The sequence below is a fragment of the Bufo gargarizans genome, chromosome 5 (genome assembly GCF_014858855.1).
Source record: "Bufo gargarizans isolate SCDJY-AF-19 chromosome 5, ASM1485885v1, whole genome shotgun sequence".
NCBI lineage: Eukaryota > Metazoa > Chordata > Amphibia > Anura > Bufonidae > Bufo > Bufo gargarizans.
In genome coordinates this window covers 173781744-173803186 of record NC_058084.1, presented here as the reverse complement: position 1 = coordinate 173803186, position 21443 = coordinate 173781744, and the positions used below count along the sequence as shown (strand labels likewise).

The 21443-nt window shown below is 41.7% G+C and overlaps 1 protein-coding gene across 1 annotated transcript in view; it reads right to left on the bottom strand.

Annotated features, from left to right (window-relative positions):
• The window catches only part of RALA (RAS like proto-oncogene A), a 74705-nt gene that overhangs the window by 11772 nt on the left and 41490 nt on the right, over nt 1–21443 (bottom strand). Inside the window, exons 2-3 of the mRNA XM_044293136.1 lie at nt 1822–1973; nt 1381–1589 (exon numbers count right to left, since the gene is read on the bottom strand). Of these exons, the coding sequence (XP_044149071.1) occupies nt 1381–1589; nt 1822–1935 (323 nt within the window). The 5' untranslated portion in view covers nt 1936–1973. The remainder of the gene's footprint in view (nt 1–1380; nt 1590–1821; nt 1974–21443) is intronic.

Sequence of the window (21443 nt, the reverse complement as noted above, 5' to 3'; positions counted from 1 at the left end):
CCAGAACCGGGAAGGAAGAAGATTCTGCCACTTAGATGGATCAGTAACAAAAAACTGTTTGCTGCAATACTTTGTAACGTCCTTACGCAGCAAGTTTTCATCTCCCCACAAGGGGGCATTAGAGTGCCATGAGCGCTTAGTGATATAATCATAATATTATGTAAAGCCTAACTGCAGCCTATTACCATAAGTGGCATTGTGTTTAACCCCATAGACTCCCAAGCTTTCATCATTTAGCCAGGTATGCAAAACAGGTTCTCTGGGATCAACCAAAAGAGGGGCACTGGTGGAAAAGGTAATAAAATAGTACTTGTTTCCCAACATTAGACCCCCCCCCCCCCATTTGCTTATTCAGGTGTGCGTGGTGACATCAGTCCTGCTGCATTTTACAGACTGTCAGAGAACATTGGTGTGATGGATCTAATAGGCAAGTAATGCTTCTTTATTAAATGGCATTATCCCCCATTGTTATCTTTTTGGTTAATGTAGAAATGTAAAAGCATTTCTGGGATTATGCTTCCAATTCTTCTGCACCCCGAAAATCTGTTTCGTTTCACAGTGTAGCATTTGTCAAATGGACATCTTGTGAAGCAGATATCAACAGGAACGTCTGCTGAAATCTTCACCAATTGCACATTCAAATGATGCTAAATACATGGACGCCATTAGTCTGCCAGAATGAGAGTCGCTCTTTTCCACAGGCTCTCTGAGTGGTTTGTCTGTATATGGCTAGCTCAGGGGTTTGTGAGGAGTCCCTACAATACCTTTATCCCATTTCCCAGCAACATTTGTTTCCTATGTACACATGGAAAAATTCATAGGAAGCTGATAGGCCTATCTGTGTGTTTTTCAAGTGTTAGAGGAAACCGGTACATTGAGAAGATGGCATGCTGGTCACGTTTAAAATTAGGATGTGGTATCTACTGGTACTTGACTGCAATTGCAAGCACTGGCTTTCTACAAGGCATTGGTTCATTAGGCATCAAGAAAACCCATGTATCATTGTACAAACATTTGCTCATGCAGAGTGATTATTTACATGACGACACAAAGCAGCTTTTCCCAGACAATTTGGCTGTATTTTCATAAGAAACTACACTCCCTTTATATGCGCCCCCATTTATGACATCACTGATCATGGCTGCCTTGTCTCTCTTGTCCAGTTGGCTCTGCGCATCTGCATCCCGTTTACTACTATGCAGACTCCACATCAAGTTTTCAGCATCTGCACAGTAGAAAAAATTTGCTGCCATTCGATGTGTGCAGCTGGCAAGTGAAGCTAGCATGTGCACTGTGAGCCTTTGTTCATCGAGTGCAAAGTGGCCAACCCCTTAAAATTTTAAAGTCAGAAATATTCAGAAAAAGACCTTGTATGCTCACCTAAAATCTGCAGTAGCAGCAAAAGATTCTTGTTCTGTGATGGAAAAGACACAGAGGAAACCCTCACCACTTCGGAAGTAATTGTCTCTGATAGCTGCATAGTCTTCCTGCCCAGCTGTGTCCAAGATGTCAATCTGGACCTCCACTCCATCCAGCACAACCTTCTTACGGTAGCTATCCGCTTTAGTAGGTTCATAGTCTTCTACAAACTAAAAAAGTAAAATGACAAAAAAAAAAATAAAAATAAAAAAAAAAAGGTAATAAATTAGCGAGAGAATAAAAAAAAAAAAAAAAAAAAAGATGACCTTGTTGGCTTTGCTTTCTCCTCCTTATATAGTATGAAATCACGATCCATTTATGAAAGCAGCAGGCTAGTTTGATGCCACTACATAATAGAGGTGATAAATATCCAACGTGCAATTACCATATTTGTAGACTTACCTCATCATACATAAACTGAAGGGTTAAAGCAGATTTTCCCACACCACCACTTCCAACCATGATGACTTTATGCAATGCCAATGAGTTCTGTCCCTTAGGCTTATTTGCCGCCATCTTTGGGTTTCTTTTCACTCCGAAGGAATAACGATTTTCTAGATAATAAAAAAAGAATGATTTGTTAATGCTAACATGAGCGGATCTGCAATTTTTATATTTCCTCTGGGACATGCATGTCTCTCTAGAGTGGCGGTCCAACAGCCCCCTCCTGTCATTCTGAGGCCCCTTTCCCACGAGTGAGTTTTCTGCACGGGTGCAATGCTTGACGTGAACGCATAGCACCCGCACTGAATCCTGACCCATTCATTTCAATGGGTCTGTGTACATGACCGTTGCTTTTTACGCATAAGTTCTGCGTTGCATGAAAATTGCAGCATGTTCTATATTCTGCGTTTTTCACGCATCCCTGGCCCCATAGAAGTGAATGGGGCTGCGTGAAAAACGCATTGCATCCGCAAGCAAGTGCGGGTGCGATGCGTTTTTCACTGATGGTTGCTAAGAGATGTGGTTTGTAAACCTTCAGTTTTTTATCACGCGCGTGAAACACGCATCAAAACGCATTGCACCCGCACGGAAAAAAAATGAATGCAATCGCAGACAAAACTGACTGAACTTGCTTGCAAAATAGTGCGAGTTTCACTGAACGCACCCTGAACGCATCCGGACCTAATCCGTCACACTCGTGTGAAAGAGGCCTGACTCTGCTGCGTCCAGGCTGTGACAAGCAGCTGGGTTTATGGAAAGAGGAAACTTTTAGGCCCCTTTCACACGGGCGAGTTTTCCGTGCGGGTGCGATGCGTGCGGTGAACGCATTGCACCCGCACTGAATCTTGACCCATTCATTTCTATGGGACTGTGCACATGAGCGGTGATTTTCACGCATCACTTGTGCGTTGCGTGAAAATCGCAGCATGCTCCTCTTTGTGCGTTTTTCACGTAACGCAGGCCCTATAGAAATGAATGGGGTTGCGTGAAAATCGCATGCATCCGCAAGCAAGTGCGGATGCGGTGCGATTTTCACGCATGGGTTCTAGGTGACAGTCTATTCACTGTATTATTTTCCCTTATAACATGGTTATAAGGGAAAATAATAGCATTCTGAATACAGAATGCTTAGTATAATAGTGCTGGAAGGGTTAAAAATAATAAAAAAGTTAACTCACCTTCTCCTCTTGTTCGCGTAGAGGCCGGTCTGTTCTTTAGCTGTGGCTAAAGGACCTTTGATGACGTCAGATCACATGCTCCATCACCACGGTGATGGACCATGTGATTGGAGCATGTGATCTGACATCATCAAAGGTCATTCAGTCCACAGCTAAAGAACAGACCGGGATCTACGCTAACAAGAGGAGAAGGTGAGTTAACTTTTTTATTATTTTTAACCCTTCCAGCACTATTATACTAAGCATTCTGTATTCAGAATGCTATTATTTTCCCTTATAACCATGTTATAAGGGAAAATAATACAATCTTCAGAACATCAATCCCAAGCCCGAACTTCTGTGAAGAAGTTCGGGTTTGGGTACCAAACATGCGCGATTTTTCTCACGCGAGTGCAACGCATGACAATGTTTTGCACTCGTGCGGGAAAATCGCGCATTTTCCCGCAACGCGCCCGTCTCTTATCCGGGCAAAAAAAATCACGCCCGTGTGAAAGAGGCCTTAGGCCTAGTTCACACTTCAGTGTTTGGTCAGTGATTTCCATCAGTGATTTGTGAGCCAAAACCAGAAGTGGAGCCTCCATAGACATTAGGTAGAAGGGAAAGATCTGCTCCTGTTCTATGTTTAGAGCTGCACCTGGTTTTGGCTCACAAAGGCCTTAGGGAAACTACACTTTGTTGTTTTCATAACTTCTTTTCGCTTGTGTGGGATCTACAGAAACTGCATAGCTCAATGAACCTAGCCGTCTCTTGCAACCTGCATGTAGCACTAGTCACAACCGCTGTGGTGCAGACGCACAGACTTGGCTTTATGTATTCTGCCTATATCCTCCCAATGCTCCTTTGAAATTCATTTTGCCAAGATAAAGTGTAGCTGCATTGTGGAAGATTTTCTTTTGTCTTAGGCCTCTTTCACACCAGCGTGACGGATTAGGTCCGGATGCATTCAGTGAAACTCGCACTATTTTGCAAGCAAGTTCAGTCAGTTTTGTCTGCGATTGCGTTCAGGTTTACAAACAACATCTCTTAACAGCCATCAGTGAAAAACGCATCGCACCCGCACTTGCTTACAGATGTGATGCGTTTTTCACTGAAGCCCCATTCACTTCTATGGGGCCAGGGCTGTGTGAAAAACACAGAATATAGAACATGCTGCATTTTTCATGCAACTCAGAACTGATGCGCGAAAAAAATGGTCATGTGCACAGACCCATTGAAATGAATAGGTCAGGATTCAGTGCGTTCACATCACACATTGAACCCACGCAGAAAACTTGCTCGTGTGAAAGAGGCCTTAGCCCAGACATAGCCAGTAACTAGTTCTGGGCCTCAGAGCCCTAACAAACAACTATCAAAACTTGGAAAGGGTCCCTTCTCCACACAACCACCTCCATCAGTAATGTAGTTGGGGGGGTCAATGAAAAATTTGATTATGTAGACCTCTATGTCTCCTTTATCTTCATTTCTAGGGTCTCCAAGAGATCTGTTAAGTTTCCTCCCTCCACTTCCATCATTGATATTAAAGTGGTTATCCAATTTCACAAACAGCCCTCCCATGTGTCAGGCCCCTCACAGGGAATATACTTACCCCACTCCCTGCGCCGCTCCTGGTCCCCGCACAGCCGCTGCTGCTTCTCCCTGTACACGGATGAAAAAAATCCATTGTCGGGCCGGGGGGGGGGGGGGGGGACGACGACGACGACGACGGACGACACGACGACTGTATGTGAAATTGGATAACCCCTCAATATCACATTTCATAACAGCTGTTAAAAGGGAATGTGTTATCAGAAACTGACCTATTGTTTAAATTTAATTTTTTATGTTTAATATATTTTTCCATGTCAAAGTTAAGCAAAAAACATAAAATCACACTGGCTACTAAGCCTAATAATAATAATAATAATAATAATAATAATAAGCACCACTTTTTGGTCCGCACATATAACTTTACTGCAGTTATCTGCTTATCCATCATTCTAATCCTGCCTGTTATGGTATCACCTCTGTGTACAGATAAGACAGGATCCTCCATTCACAATAGGAGATTGTCAGAGCTGATCTATTCTTTCATTGTACAATGACCTCTGCACAGGGCACAGATCATGCCTAGAAAACTCTCCCATAGAAGTCAATGAGCTCTCCTCCTGACCATTGTGTCTAAGGACCATGTAGCTCTCGTAAAGCAATTTTCTTAATGATTTGCAAGATGACCAATCAGAATCGCAATCAGAAAATAAAATAAAATTAGAAAAAAAAAGGAGGAGGAGATGTGTCACTGTCTGGTTTTACTGGCAGATAACATTTTTGGCGACACATTCCTTTTAAAAGTTTTTTTCCAGGAGTAAAATACTGATAACCTGTCCTCAGGATAGGTCATCAATATCAGATAGTGGGGTCCCACTCCCAGCACCCATGCCATCTGCTGTTTGAAGAGGCTTCAGTGCTCCATTTAGCACCATGGCCTCTTTCTAGGCTGGTGACATCAAGTTCATTGGTCACATGGCCCATGTGCATCTCAGCCCCATTCATATGAATGGCCCTGAGCCGCAAGCACAGACACTATATGAGGTGCGCTAGTGTGCTTGGTATGCTGCGAGGAGGATGCAGCGCTTGTCCGTATGCGGCAACTCTTTCAAACAGCTGGTTCTCACAGTCTTGTGCCTGACTGCAAGATAGCTGACTGCAACAAGAGCCTCCTCCTTCAGCCCTGTCTGCCATATGATAAGCCTTGACCCCCAGCCATCATTACTATTTGCCAAAATGCCAGAATAATATGAGAGACAGAGAGCAAGAGAGAGAAAGAAAGAAAAGAAAATAAAACAAACAAGCTTCTCACAATAGTTGGTCGGAATTTGGGCCCATTCCTCCTCACAAAACTGGTGTAACAGAGCCATGTTTGTTGGTCGCCTTGCTCGCACCTGCCTTTTCAGCTTTGCCCATACATTTTCAATAGGATTGAGATCAGTGCTTTGTGATGGCCACTCCAAAACATTGACTGTTATCCTTAAGCCACTTTGTAACCAGTTTGGCAGTATGCTTCGGGTCATTGTCATTTTGGAAGACCCATTTCCACCCAAGCTTTAACTTCCTAACTGGTGTCTTGGGATGTTGCTTCAGTATTTTGACATAATCTTCTTTCCTCATGATGCCATCTATTTTGTGAAGTCCCTCCCGCAGCAAAACAACCTAACAGGATGCTGCCATTCCCGTGTTTCACAGTTGGGATGGTGCTCTTCCAAGCTTCTCCCTTTTTCCTCCAAACATAACGATTTTCATTATGGCCAAAAAGTTCAAATTTTAGTTTCGTCAGACCACAGGACTGACTCCAAAAACGTCGGTCTTTGTTCCTGTGTGCATTTTGCTTCCGTTCTTGGGTTGATATGCACATGTCGGTCCAAAGCACGTTCATCTCTGGGACACATAACCCGTCTCCTTCCTGAGTGGTATGATAGCTGGACATTCCCATCTTGTTTGTACTTGCGTATAATTATTTGTACAGATGAACGAGGCACCTTCAGGTATCTTGAAATAGAACCCAAGGTTGAGCCAGACTTGTACAAGTCCACAATTCTCTTCTTAATATCTTGGCTGATTGCTTTAGACTTTCACATGATGCTACACAAAAAAGCAGTGTGTTTCAGGCGTGCACTTAAATACATCCATAAGTGTGTCTCTAACTCAGATGTTGCCAACAAACCTACCAGAAGCTTCCAAACACATGAAATCATCATATGGGCAGTCCAGAATTGTTTAATGGTATAGTAATCTTAGTGTATTTAAACTTGACACTGCAGAAGGTAACAAAAATGGCTTAAAACATTCCCATTATTATTCTGGCATTTGGCAAATAATAATAATTATGGTAATCCTAATGGACCAAAAACAGAAAAGGTTTATTCTAATTTCATGTCAGATTTTGAGAAAAACAAGCAGTTTTTTTTTACTGTATATAGAGTATGCAAACTTCTGGTTTCAGCTGTATATCTTATTTATTAATTTCCAGATTTTTCTGCTATGACAAATTTAACACAAACAAAAAACAAAACAAAAAAAAGGGCTTATAAAATAAATCATTCCAAATATACCACCATACCTATATATTTTCTAAAGGGGATCCCTGGCAGATTGCAAAAAGATGCTACACAGTATATTTGTTAGTGCCCATCTGATATTCATCATGAAATCAAGATGCCATGAAAATTTGAGTCATGAGATGCTAGAAAAAATAAAATAAAAAATTAATTCAAATGGGGTGGAATTGGGGAAAAAAATGAATACATTTATTCCACCATGGCTTTATTTCTACAGCATTCCCTATGTGATAAAACCAACCTGTTCCCTTCATTCTCAGGGTCAATAGGATTACAGTGATACCATGTTTTACAGTTTCTTGTATTTTAATAACATTTTGAAACAAAATAATTTTTCTTTGTAGTTTTTACCAAATACCATTTTGGGGTGTGTAGGACTTTTTGATCACTTTTTATTCAATTTTTTGGGAAGTGAAGCAACCAAAAAACTACAAATTGACCATTTTGATTTGTTTTCCATTATGTTGAAATTCATATGGGAAAAAGAAATTACTATTTTAATAGTACGGGCATTTGGGGACTGAACAATAGTAATGATCTACATTTTTATTTTTAAAATGGGGAAAGGAGGGTGATTTCAATTTTTACATTATGCATTAAAAGTTTTTTTTTTCACTCTTATTTCAAGTCCCCCTAGGCAGGGCTCCAGATGGTGACCAAAATGGTCGCCAATGCGACTTACAATTTACAAATGGCGACAAGACTTTAGTCTTGTCGCCATTTGCGACTAGACCCGCCACCGCAGCTCTGCCATTGAACAGCCGCGGGCATGGGAGCTGATAGTTCTCTGCCCCGCCGCCGATGTTCTTCTCAGTCTGAGTCAGTGAGTCACAGCACACAATAGCAGAGCCGCTGGCAGCACGGAGGGGAGGGACTCGGGAGGAGTGTAATCTGATCCTAGAGAGGAAGCTGCTTCTGCCAGCCCCTCCCCGCCCACCAACCAATCAGAGCTGAGGCAAGGCAAGCACTAGCAGCTCTGAGTCTGAGTCACTGACACAAGTACAGGGAGTCTAAGAAAGAATCGAATGGGTCTCAGGTTAAAAGAACCTAAAGATCCGACTTAGTTAGTGACTCATTTGATTCTTTGCGTTAAAAGAACCGTGATTAAGACTCTAGAATTCTCAGCAGCGCAGTGGAGAAGGAGTCTCTCCCTCCCCCCTGTGCTGCTTCCACCCCCAATAAGGAGAGAGGCGGGAGGAAGAGGGGAGGGGCTGTGGCCACTGCGTCACAAATGAAGACCTGTTTATACACACAGGAGGCCACCAATGTTTATTATATTGGGGGTGGGGGGGCGCACTGTGCCACCAATGTTTATTATACTGGGGTGTTGGGTGGTGCACTGCGCCACCAATGTTTATTATATTGGGGGGGGGGGGGGCGCACTGCGGCACCAATGTTTATTATATTGACCTTCTACTATGCATTCTGTATTAAGAATGCTATTATTTTCCCTTATAACCATGTTATAAGGGAAAATAATAAAGTGAATAGACTTTCATCCTAGCAACCAAGCGTGAAAATCTCACCGCATCCGCACTTGATTGCAATTTTCACGCAGCCCCATTAACTTCTATGGGGCCTGCGTTGCGTGAAAAACGCACAACATGGAGCATGCTGCGATTTTCACCTAGCGCACAAGTGATGTGTGAAAATCACTGCTCATGTGCACAGCCCCATAGAAGTGAATGGGTCCGGATTTAGTGCGGGTGCATTCCAGTATTTTGAATGCCAGATCTGGCACTAATACATTCATATGGAGAAAAATGCTGGATCCGGCATTCAGGCAAATCTTCTGTTTTTTTCGCCGGAGATAAAACCGTAGCATGCTGCGGTTTTATCTTTTGCCTGATCAGTCAAAATGACTGAAATGAAGACATCCTGAATGGATTGCTCTCCATTCAGAATGCATGGCGATATGCCTGATCAGTTCTTTTCTGGTATAGAGCCCCTAGGACGGAACTCTATGCCGGAAAAGAAAAAACGCTAGTGTGAAAGTACCCTAAAATATTAAGTTTAAATCCCCCCTTTCCCAATTTTGCATATAAAATATATAAACAATAAATAAATAAATAAATAAATAAATAACACAGCGCTGTCCAAACTATTAAATTATTTAAAAATATCTCCTATGCGGTGAGCATTCGCCATTTTTTAGTCACTTTGTCACCCCAAAAAATAGGATAGGACTGTTCTATTATGGGCCGAATGTTTCATAAAATGCGAAATGCACGCAGATTTTATTTTTATTTTTTTGCGCGCTATTGAGTATCGCAATACTTTTTTATGGTGACGAAAGCGAATCAAAATTTGATCTGATCGGCGTAGCGTTGTCACGATACCAAAATTTTGATTCGGTTTCGATTTGGCGACAAAAGTTTGATTTGGCTCCTACATTTTTCAGTTCAGGAGCCAATGGCTACTAGGTATTTTTTTTAGTCTGGAGCACTGCTAGGGGACTTCAACATGTGATCGTCTGATCAATTTTCCCAAAGACTGCAATGATTTACCATTGCAGTCTATGGGAGAATTGCTACCTTCCTATCAATTCTCCCAGAATGCTACTTTAATCACTTCACATCTGGGCAATTTGCCCCCTTCCTGACCATGTCTAATTTTGCAAATCTGACATATCTCACTTTGTGGTAATAACTTTGGAACGCTTTTACTTATCCAAGTCATTCAGAGACTGTTTTCTCGTGACACATTGTACTTCATGCTAGTCATAAATTTGAGTCAATGTTTCCCAAATTTACCCAAAATTTTGAAAAATTAGCAATTTTCTAAATTTAAATTTCTCTGCTTTTAAAACAGAAAGTGAAACCTCATAAAATATTTATTACTTAACATTCCCCATATGTCTACTTTATGTTGGCATTAATTTGTAAATGTAATTTTATTTTTTTAGGACATTAGAAGGCTTAGAAGTTTAGATGCAATTCTTAATATTTTAAGAAAATTGCCAAAACCCACTTTTTAAGGACCAGTTCAGGTCTGAAGTCACTTTGTGGGGCTTACATAGTGGATACCCCCATAAATGACCCCATTGTATAAACTACACCCCTAAGTTACTTAAAACAGATTTTACAAACTTTGTTAATTCTTGTGGAACGCCTAAAGGGTTAAAGGAAAATGGAGATCAAATTTTAAAATTTCACTTTTTGGCAGATTTTACATTTGAATCAATTTTTTTCTTGAACGCATCGATGGTTAACAGCCAAACAAAACTCAATATTTATTACCCAGATTCTGCGGTTTACAGAAACACCCCACATGTGGTCATAAACTGCTGTATGGGCACACGGCAGGGTGCAGAAGAAAAGGAGTGCCACATGGTTTTTAGATGCCATGTCCCATTTGAAGCCCCCCTGATGCACCCTTACAGTAAAAACTCCCAAGAAGTGACCCCATTTTGGAAACTAGGGGATAAGGTGCCAGTTTTATTGGTACTATTTTTGGGTACATATGATTTTTTGATCATTCATTATAACACTTTATGGGGCAAGGTGACCAAACAATTGGTTGTTTTAGCAGTTTTTATTTATTTTTACAGCGTTCACCTGAGGGATTCGGTCAAGTGACATTTTTATAGAGCAGATCATTACGGACGTGGCGATACCAAATATGTATACTTTTTCTTATTCATTTAAGTTTTTATTACACAATAGTATTTTTCAAACAAAAAATAAATAAAAATAAATGATGTTTTAGTGTCTCCATGTTCTGAGAGCTATAGTTTTATTTTATTTTTTTGAGCGATTTTCTTATGTAAGGGCAGGTGTCCCTGCCTTCTCTAAGGGTTGCCCTGCTGTCACTGACAGTGGGCAACCCGATCAGCAGCTGCACGATTAGCGTGCAGCTGCAATCTCTGAATAGACGTTTTAAATCGTCCATTCAGAGATAGAGAACCACCTCCCGGACGTTTATATTCAATGGGCGGACGGGAGGTGGTTAAATAAAAGTTACTGAATCACTGTAGATCATTGTCATCATATTTTTGGTATACAAATACTGACTGAGAATTTCTTATGAGGAAAATGTTGTATGGCAGTGATGTTTGTACATTAACCACTTCATTACCGGAGTGTTTATCCCCTTCCTTGCAGGCCAGTTTTTCACAGTTGTAGCAATGAGTCTATCTAACTGCAAATAACGGATTCATTTTTTAGCCAGCCTACATGTATTTGTTATTTTTTTTCTCGGGACACCTTAGACCTTTTTGTGCCATTAGATGATGGATAGAATAAAAAAAAAAAAAAATAGAATAAAAATATTTTAAAAAGGGAGAAATGAAAATTATATATAAAAAAAAGTTCTCCTTTCTTATCAATTTTTTTTTCTAACTATTACAAAGGTTTCAAGACAAAACATTTTTGAAACCATTCCCGTACGCCTGCTGTACCCTGAAAATGGAAGCCATTTATGTAATTTATCTACTGGCTGGCCCTGCCACAAGACTTCAAAAGACTGGATAGCATTTTGGTGGCCTATTTTTCTATTGCTGGTTCTATGCCACCATACTGCCAGAAAAATATTGTGAAGTGCCAAAATGCTACAAGCCGCTTCAAAGTGACTTTTTTTTAATTTTTTTTATGTTATTCGCCTAAGGTATTCATCTTGAGGAAATTTTTATATTTTAACCCCTTAAGGACACAGGGCATACAGGTACGCCCTTGTGCCCTGGTACTTAAGGACACAGGGCGTACATGTACGCCCTGTGCATTTTCGATCACTGCCGTGCGGCTGGCAGTGATCGGAACCCGGTGCCTGCTCAAATCATTGAGCAGGCACCTAGGCTAAATGCGCGGGGGGGGTCCCGTGACCCCCCCATGTCGGCGATCGCGGCAAACCGCAGGTCAATTCAGACCTGCGGTTTGCTGCGATTTCTGCAGTTTCTGATCCCCGCGGTCCCTGACCGCGGGGATCAGAAACTTTAGTATTCCTAAAGTGCATCTGTATCCCCCCCCCCCTTAGTGATTTTTGCCCGGTGGGAGGTGCAGGGGGAGGGTTGCGGGCGGTGCGGGAGGTGCGGTAGGCGGGATCGCGATCCCCCGCCCGCCTCCCATTGCGTAATCGTTGGCGTCTAGTGGGTATACCAGGGTGCCAGCACATTGCTGGTACCCTGGTATAAACAGCTGACATCGGTGATGCGATGTCAGCCGTTTAACCCTTTCCATACAGCGGTCCGTACGGACCGCTGTATGGAAAAGGTTAACAGTAAGAGGGAGCTCCCTCCCTCTCCCATCGGGGGGCTGCTGTGCCTTTGCAGTCCCCCGAATGGAGAGGGAGAGAGCTTCCAGGCAGCCCCCCCAAGCCCCGTCCTTACCCTTCCCCGTCTGCGCAGTTCTGGCCACTACTGAGCAGACGGGGAAGGTTCCCATGGCAACAGGACGCCTGCTCAGGCGTCGTGCTGTCCATGGTGCTGAACAGATCTGTGCTGAAAGGCATAGATTTGTTCAGACAAAGTGTAAAATACAGTATAGTACTATATATTGTACTGTACTGTATTATGCAGACATCAGACCCACTGGATCTTCAAGAACCAAGTGGGTCTGGGTCAAAAAAAAAGTGAAAAAAGTGAAAAATAAAGTAAAAATCAAAAAACACATTTATCACTGATTAAAAATGAAAAAAATAAAATTCCCTACACATGTTTGGTATCGCCGCGTCCGTAACGACCTGATCTATAAAACGGTAATGTTACTTTACCCGAACGGTGAACGCCATAAAAATAAAAAATTAAAAACTATGATGAAATTGGAATTTTGACCACCTTACTTCCCAAAAAAGGTAATAAAAGTGATCAAAAAAGTCGCATCTATGCCAAAATTGTAACAATCAAACCGTTATCTCATCCCGCAAAAATCATACCCTACCCAAGATAATCGCCCAAAAACTGAAAAAGTTATGGCTCTTACACTATGGAAACACTAAAACATGATTTCTTTTGTTTCAAAAATGAAATCATTGTGTAAAACTTACATAAATAAAAAAAAGCATACATATTAGGTATCGCCGCGTCCGTATTCACCGGCTCTATAAAAATATCACATGACCTAACCCCTCAGATGACCACCGTAAAAAAATAAAAACGGTGTAAAAAAAGCCATTTTTTGTCATCTTCCGTCACAAAAAGTGTAATAGCAAGCAATCAAAAAGTCATGTGCACCCCAAAATAGTGCCAATCAAACCGTCATCTCATCCCACAAAAAATGAGACCCTACTTAAGATAATCGCCCAAAAATTTAAAAAACTATGGCTCTTAGACTATGGAGACACAAACATTTTTTTTGTTTTAAAAATGAAATTATTGTGTAAAACGTACATAAATAAAAAAAATTGTATACATATTGGGTATCACCGCGTCCGTGACAACCTGCTCTATAAAATTACCACATGATCTAACCTGTCAGATGAATGGTGTAAATAACAAAAAAAAAAAAACGGTGCCAAAAAAGCAATTTCTTGTTACCTTGCCGCACAAAAAGTGTAATATAGAGCAACCAAAAATCATATGTACCCTAAACTTGTACCAACAAAACTGCCACCCTATCCCGTAGTTTCTAAAATGGGGTCACTTTTTTGGAGTTTCTACTCTAGGGGTGCATCAGGGGGGCTTCAAATGGGACATGGTGTAAAAAAAAAACAGTCCAGCAAAATCTGCCTTCCAAAAACCGTATGGCATTCCTTTCCTTCTGCGCCCTGCCGTGTGCCCGTACAGCGGTTTACGACCACATATGAGGTGTTTCTGTAAACTACAGAATCAGGGCCAGAAATAATGAGTATTGTTTGGCTGTTAACCCTTGCTTTGTAACTGGAAAAAAAATATTAAAATGGAAAATCTGCCAAAAAAGTGAAATTTTGAAATTGTATCTCTATTTTCTATTAAATCTTGTGCAACACCTAAAGGGTTAACAAAGTTTGTAAAATCAGTTTTGAATACCTTGAGGGGTGTAGTTTCTTAGATGGGGGTCACTTTTATGGAGTTTCTACTCTAGGGGTGCATCAGGGGGCTTCAAATGGGACATGGTGTCAAAAAAAACTGTCCAGCAAAACATGCCTTCCAAAAACCAAACGGCGCACCTTTCACTCTACGCCCCGCTGTGTGGCCGTACAGTAGTTTACGGCCACATATGGGGTGTTTCTGTAAACAGCAGAGTCAGGGCAATAAAGATACAGTCTTGTTTGGCTGTTAACCCTTGCTTTGTTAGTGGAAAAAATGGGTTAAAATGGAAAATTAGGCAATAAAATGAAATTCTCAAATTTCATCCCCATTTGCCAATAACTCTTGTGCAACACCTAAAGGGTTAACAAAGTTTGTAAAATCAGTTTTGAATACCTTGAGGGGTGTAGTTTATAGAATGGGGTCATTTTTGGGTGGTTTCTATTATGTAAGCCTCGCAAAGTGACTTCAGAGCTGTAGTGGTCCCTAAAAATTGGGCTTTTGTAAATTTCTGAAAAATTTCAAGATTTGCTTCTAAACTTCTAAGCCTTGTAACATCCCCAAAAAATAAAATATCATTCCCAAAATAATTCAAACATGAAGTAGACATATGGGGAATGTTAAGTCATCACAATTTTTGGGGGTATTACTATGTATTACAGAAGTAGAGAAACTGAAACTTTGAAATTTGCAAATTTTTCCAAATTTTTGGTAAATTTGACTTTTTTTATGCAAAAAAAAAATATTTTTTTTTAACTTTATTTTACCAGTGTCATGAAGTACAATATGTGACGAAAAAACAATCTCAGAATGGCCTGGATAAGTCAAAGCGTTTTAAAGTTATCAGCACTTAAAGTGACACTGGTCAGATTTTCAAAAAATGGCCTGGTCCTAAGGTGTAAAAAGGCTGTGTCCCTAAGGGGTTAAAGGATTTTGTATTTGTTTATTTTTTACAGTTTTGCGTGAGTTTGTATATTTTAAGCAGAAAAAAAATGCTATACAAAATATAGCTAAAATAAATACCTAGATTTTTAAAATTAAGTAAAATATTTTACACATACAAATTCCAATATACTATTGCTAAAACTAATATATAAATAAAATATATATATTTTTTATGAACGAAAAAGGGGCGGGAAGTTTGAATGGGTGTGTACGTAGTCTAATTACTATTGCTAATACTAATAACTATTGCTATATAAAAAAAAAAATTATTTACATTTTTTTTAAAGTGAATTAACCCCCTTTTCTACCATAGTCAAGGCAGAAAGAGGTTAATTTCCAGCCTGCAGGCTGACATATTTTAAAGCCAGCAGGTGGCGCTCATACATAAGAAAAAGCACTCCCTGCCAGCTTTCAACTTCTTCAATGTAATACACGCTTGTAGCAGAGTGCTACAAGTGTGTATTACTGCCTGACCGCTCCCGCTGGCCATGGCACAACTCCCTGTTACCGCAGCTGTGTAATTACTTTTATACGTCGGGTTACAGATAAAAGCCTACCGCCACGACGTAGGCAAGTGGTTAAAAAACAAGTGTGTGTGTTTAAGTAGCATTTGTCTGCAGGGAAAGTTTACATTTCAAACAACTCAACTCTGAATAGATAAGAATATGTGAATTTCAATTTATGTAATGTATAGTAATGAACTGCGTACTTTGAGCCCCTATTCTGTTTTTCTTCCAAGTACAATCCCTAGTGCTTCGGCGCAGTTTCCTGTTGGCTTCCACCAGAAAAAAAACAAAACAAACCAAAGCTATTGAATTTCTAATAAAAGTAGCAGTGTACTTGTTTTATAACAAGGGTGTTTACAAGGGCCGATGCAAACTGCAGGGAAGACGAAAGATAGCCAGTATGATCATTTGTTCCCCATACAGTTTTATACTGTCAGCGGTATATCTCCTAACATCTCAAGATGTGCTTACAACAAATGAGGATTTTTACAGCTGCCTAAAAGATCCGACCCGGCCAATGACTGGTTGAATGAATGTTGTTATGAACTTGGTTCCTGATCATCGACCCATGTAAGAGGGCCTTTAACGTCAATAAACTTCTGTTTAACCCGTAGAGGGCGCGGCGCAGCTGGATGGGACTTAAGGACCAGCGCCGTAACGCCAAGGTCTGCCGGGTTCTGGGGCAGGATCGCAGGGGAACCGCAGTAAGGGCTGCTCTTACCGGCAGGCATCCATGCTGGGTAAGAGCAGCATTGCCTATTTCCATCCCATTTCCATTTTTTTTGGGGTATCTGCAGTTAATTTTTACATTTTTACGTTGCAGTGTCTGCACGGACGCATTAAACGTTAGCTTGCGTGTGTTCTGTAGTCCTGAGCACCAATAAGTACCATTTTATTTTTTTACTGGTCGCTTTTGTGCTCAGTTTTCTTATATTTTTGTGAAAAAAATATATTTCGTTTTACATAGAAATCAATTTTAGGTAGTGTTAGCATAGATTTTTGCACGCACATAATATCTGTGTGCGTGCGTGCATCCTACACCTGCTGAGCGCAGATAAGAAACATCCATTTTTTATGTGAACATTATATACATATATACAGGGGCGTAGATAAGGGGAAAAATGTCAGGCTTCATGTTATAATGTTGAAACACGCGGATACTTTAAAGGAACGTACCTATTCTTTCTTAATTTAAAACAAATATTGACACATTCTCAGCTTTTTTTTCCATGATTTTCAACTTAGAAAACATAAAAAAAATACACCTAATTTAAAGTAATATGCAATAAGTGCATTGATCAGGCTACTTGCGCATGTTGCATATTTGCAGGCGCACTGAGGGAGTGCCGAGGAGGTGAGCCTCCTTCTCTCAGAGCGCCTGCGCTGAAGCAAGACAGGCGCGGGATATGAAATGCTGACAGGGCCAGCCGGAGGAGGAGAGTTTTCGCTGGCCCTGTCAATCAACAGCAGGAGGGGGACGTTTTTTGCAGCGGCTACCAGCAAGTAGACACCCTACTTGCTGGTAGTGAAGTGATTTGCATATTTTAAAAGATAGATTTTTAAGGAAACAAAGCCACAGACAAAAGGTAATAGCCCTATATAGGGAATAGTCATTAAATAAGGATTTTAACAAGCCCAAAAACATTATAAAAAAAATAATAATAATAATAATTGTGTTTTGGGGGTGACAGAAGCCCTTTAAAAACTGCATCTGCAGCTGCTCTCCCCCATCATTATCTACCAATTGCTTCCCGCAGCGGCTCCTCCTCACTTGCTCCCATGGTGCAGTCTCCGCCCACCGACGTCTAACGTCAAAATCAGGTGACGCCCCCAGGCTGAGTTGAGCCAGAAGGGGACCACAGGTTACCTCTGTCCTGTGAAGTTTCGGTTAGCAGTGTGGCGTGTTTTTGTGGGGAAGTTTCAGCGTGGGATACGAATTAACTGCGCTTCACTTCAACAAGGCGTTTTCCAACTCTATCGCCTTAGAAGCGCGGACCTGGATTTTTGGTTTTGTTGATTGCATGTGATAAGGAGGGAGGATCGACTCCTATTCTCAGGACTGCTGCTTAGTCTGCGACTTTTACACATAGAACGTTTTATTTTTATCTGCTATTGAGTTGAGCAGCGGGAAGAACCCACACTCCGTCCGACTCCCACTTCCTGCGGAGAGAAGAGACCCTATATACAGTACAGACCAAAAGTTTGGACACACCTTCTCATTCAAAGAGCTTTCTTTATTTTCATGACTATGAAAATTGTAGATTCACACTGAAGGCATCAAAAGTATGAATTAACACATGTGGAATTATATACATAACAAAAAAGTGTGAAACAACTGAAAATATGTCATTCTAGGTTCTTTTGCTTTGATTACTGCTTTGCACACTCTTGGCATTCTCTTGATGAGCTTCAAGAGGTAGTCAACTGAAATGGTCTTCCAACAGCCTAACTGATGGAAAATCACTGACCAAAACACTGACATGTGAATATGGCATAAGGGCTCATTCACACGGCCGTTGCCCCTACGTTGCCGTATTGCGGCCCCCATATGGCGGGTCCTCAATCCACCGGCCGTGTGCATTCCGTATCACGGATGTGGACCAATTCACTTTAATGGGTCCGCAAATCCAAAGATGCAGTGTGGAACGGAACCCCACGGAAGCATGTTCTATGCCTTTGCATCGCAAAAAGATAGAACTTGCTCTCTTTTTGCTGAACGGACGGATCGTGGACCTCATTCAAGTGAATGGGTCCGCGATCCACATGTGACTGGCCCACGGTCGATGCCCGTGCATTGCGGATCGCAATTTGCAGTCTGGAGCCCTTACATTCATGTGAACAAGCCCTAAACTATGTGAAAGTAGCCTTAGGGCTCATGTACACGGCCGTAGTTTCAGTCCACCTCCAAACCGCTTTTTTTTGTAGATCAAATGGACCCATTCATCTCGATGGGGCCGCAAAAGATGCAGACAGCACCACCATGTGCTGTCCGCATCCACAAGTCCGTTCCGCGGCCCCTACCCATGGTTTCTTCATCTGAAGAAGAATTTAAAACTAGGATTTCTCCTTGCTCATTCTCGTCTGAAGAACCCGAAACAGATACCATGCTAGAGTGACCCTGTTTGCCCGAGGCTGAGGAAGGGAGGCACTTAAACATTTTCATTGAATGAGAAACTTCAGCTTTGACAATATCCTTAATGCTCTGGAGCAGAGATGGGGATTCCTCTTCTACCACCTTGTTCACACAATGCTGACATAATAACTTAGACCAGGAAGGGGCAAGCTTTTTCTTGCATACAGCACACTCTTTCCCTCTGGTTTTTGTGGTAGCTTCCTATTAGAACCTAGCACCTATTAGAACCTGACAGAGGAAAATAAAAGTTGGGGATTGACCCCCTTACCCGACCAGGGGTACCGGTCTGGCGTCATGACTCTCCTGGACATCAGCGCGCTGACTACTCTCAATCTTTATGATAGTAGACAGGAATAGAGTCTTCCATAAGGGATGCATCAATACTTGTAGGCTGGCTGGGCTACTTCTGACCGCGTGCTGAAGGGTTTTAAATACCCTAGGTCGGGTCCCTGCCGGTGCTCCCATGCGGCCTCAGTAGGAGATGTCCCTCCCCTACTTCTAGAACGCCCTTTCATGTGCGTTCCAAATACCGGAAGTTGCGCTGTGCGCAGAGCACACAGGACAAACTCTCCCCCTGCCTCTGTAAGCTGCCCAGGCAGAGAAAGGCCCCAGACCTTCTGAACAGCACCAGGAGGTTCTGGCGTGTCAGCATCACCTCACAGTTATGTTGGGACCGCCCAGGAACACCAGCCTGATGAAGCATCCAGGACCCACAAGGAAAATGCCTCAGACTTTGCAGGCAGCTCCTAGTGTAAACTTACGCCGCACCAGGTAACCCCTATCATGATGTGTCTCAGGGGCTCCTGCAGCCTAAATCTAGCTTTCCACAAAAAACATCCTATCCATAGGACAGGAAACAGGAACTGGTGGTATACAGGCAGTGCCCCTCCTTAAGAGCTCTCCACGAAAAGGAAACAGCGATAAGGCCATGGCACTACTGCCAGCGCCGCTTCTTGGTGGGGGTCCTGGATGTAAGACCCCTGCTGATCAGATGCTGATGATTTATCGGATAGATCATCAGTAAGAAAAAGCTGCAGAACCCCTTTAAATGTATTTTATTGGCATTTTAGGTGATAGACCAACACAAAGTAGCAAAGTATTTGTGAAGTGAAAAGGATACATGGTTTTAAAAAAATAAAAATAAATTTAAAATCTGGAAAATGTGGCGTGCATTTGTATTCAGCCCCCCTGAGTCAAAACTTTGCAGGACCACCTTACACTGCAGTTATAGCTGCAGGTCTTTGGGGCATGTCTCTACCAGCTTTGCACATCTAGAGTCTGAAATATTTGCTCATTCTTTGCAAAATAGCTCAAGTTCAGTCAGATTGGATGGAGAGTGTCTGGGAACTGCAATTTTCAAGTTTTGCCACAAATTCTCAATGGGATTTAGGTCTGGACTTTGACTGGGCCATTCTAAACACATGAATATGATTTGAATGAAGTTTGAGGAGAATGGTGTTGTGAGATGTCTCCCTGGTGCTACCGCTAGCAGGGATAGACAACGGATCCTTAATATTGTTAGGCAAGCAAAGCAGGAAAGGAAAGTGGATGTTATTCTCCATCTTGGGACAAACGATCTGGCTTGCAATGAAGTTTCAAAGGTGAAAGAAGCTTTTCACACACTTGGAAAGGATATACGGGAGGTTGCATCAACTGTTTCATTCTCTGCAGTTTTGCCTGTGCATAACCTTCAGCATGACAGGAAGATGCACATTAAGGAATTCAATGTATGGCTTGGTGAATGGTGTCTGAACCAAGGGTTTGGCTTTGTGTCTCATGTTAGCTCTTGTTGGAATGGAAAAGAACCGTACAAGAAAGATGGTTTGCATCTTTCTCTCAAGGGAACGAATGTCCTCGGTGAACAGTTCCAAGTATTTGCTAAGAAGCATTTAAACTAGGGGGGGCAAAAGAGTGATAATCCAGCAGTCCGACTGCCCCCCCGGAACAATGCCAGAAGAGGCCAGTAGCACAAAGGTTAAGAAATGACAAGCTCAGAGTCTTGTCTACAAATGCTCGCAGTCTAGGGAATAAGATTAATGAACTTGAGGCTATAATGGCATCTGAGAATATAGATGTAGCGGCTGTTACTGAGACGTGGTTCAAGGGGAGTAATGACTGGGATATATCAATACCAGGGTTCTCTCTATACAGGAAATACAGAGAAGGCAAGAAGGGGGAAGGGTGGCCCTGTATGTGAAAGATAGCAAAAAATCTTATTTGATACAAGTTAGCGAGAACAATTTAGAGTCAGTTTGTGTTACCTTGCAGCTTGATAATCATAAGGTAACTCGTGTAGGTGTGATATATAGACCACCTAGCCAAGTCCAAGAATTAGATGATCTACTAGTTGAGGAAATAGCTAAAATGACATTGAAAGGGGAAGTTATCATTATGGGAGACTTCAATCTTCCAGATGTAAACTGGAAAACCAAAATAGCTAGTTCTGCCAGGAGTACAGATATTCTAAATCCCCTACTGGGATTATCTCTACATTATCTAATCTTATTGATTTTTTTGATTTGGGTGACTAAAATAATAGATGGAGGAGGTGCAGTAGACATAGCATATCTAGACTTTAGTAAGGCTTTGATACTGTCCCACATAGAAGGCTTATCAATAAAGTGCAGTCTTTGGGCTTGGACTCCCATATTGTTGAATGGATTAGGCAGTGGCTGAGGGACAGGCAACAGATGGTTGTAGTCAATGGAGTATATTCAGACCAAGGCCTTGTTACCAATGGAGTACCTCAGGGATCTCTTCTGGGACCCATATTGTTTAATATCTTTA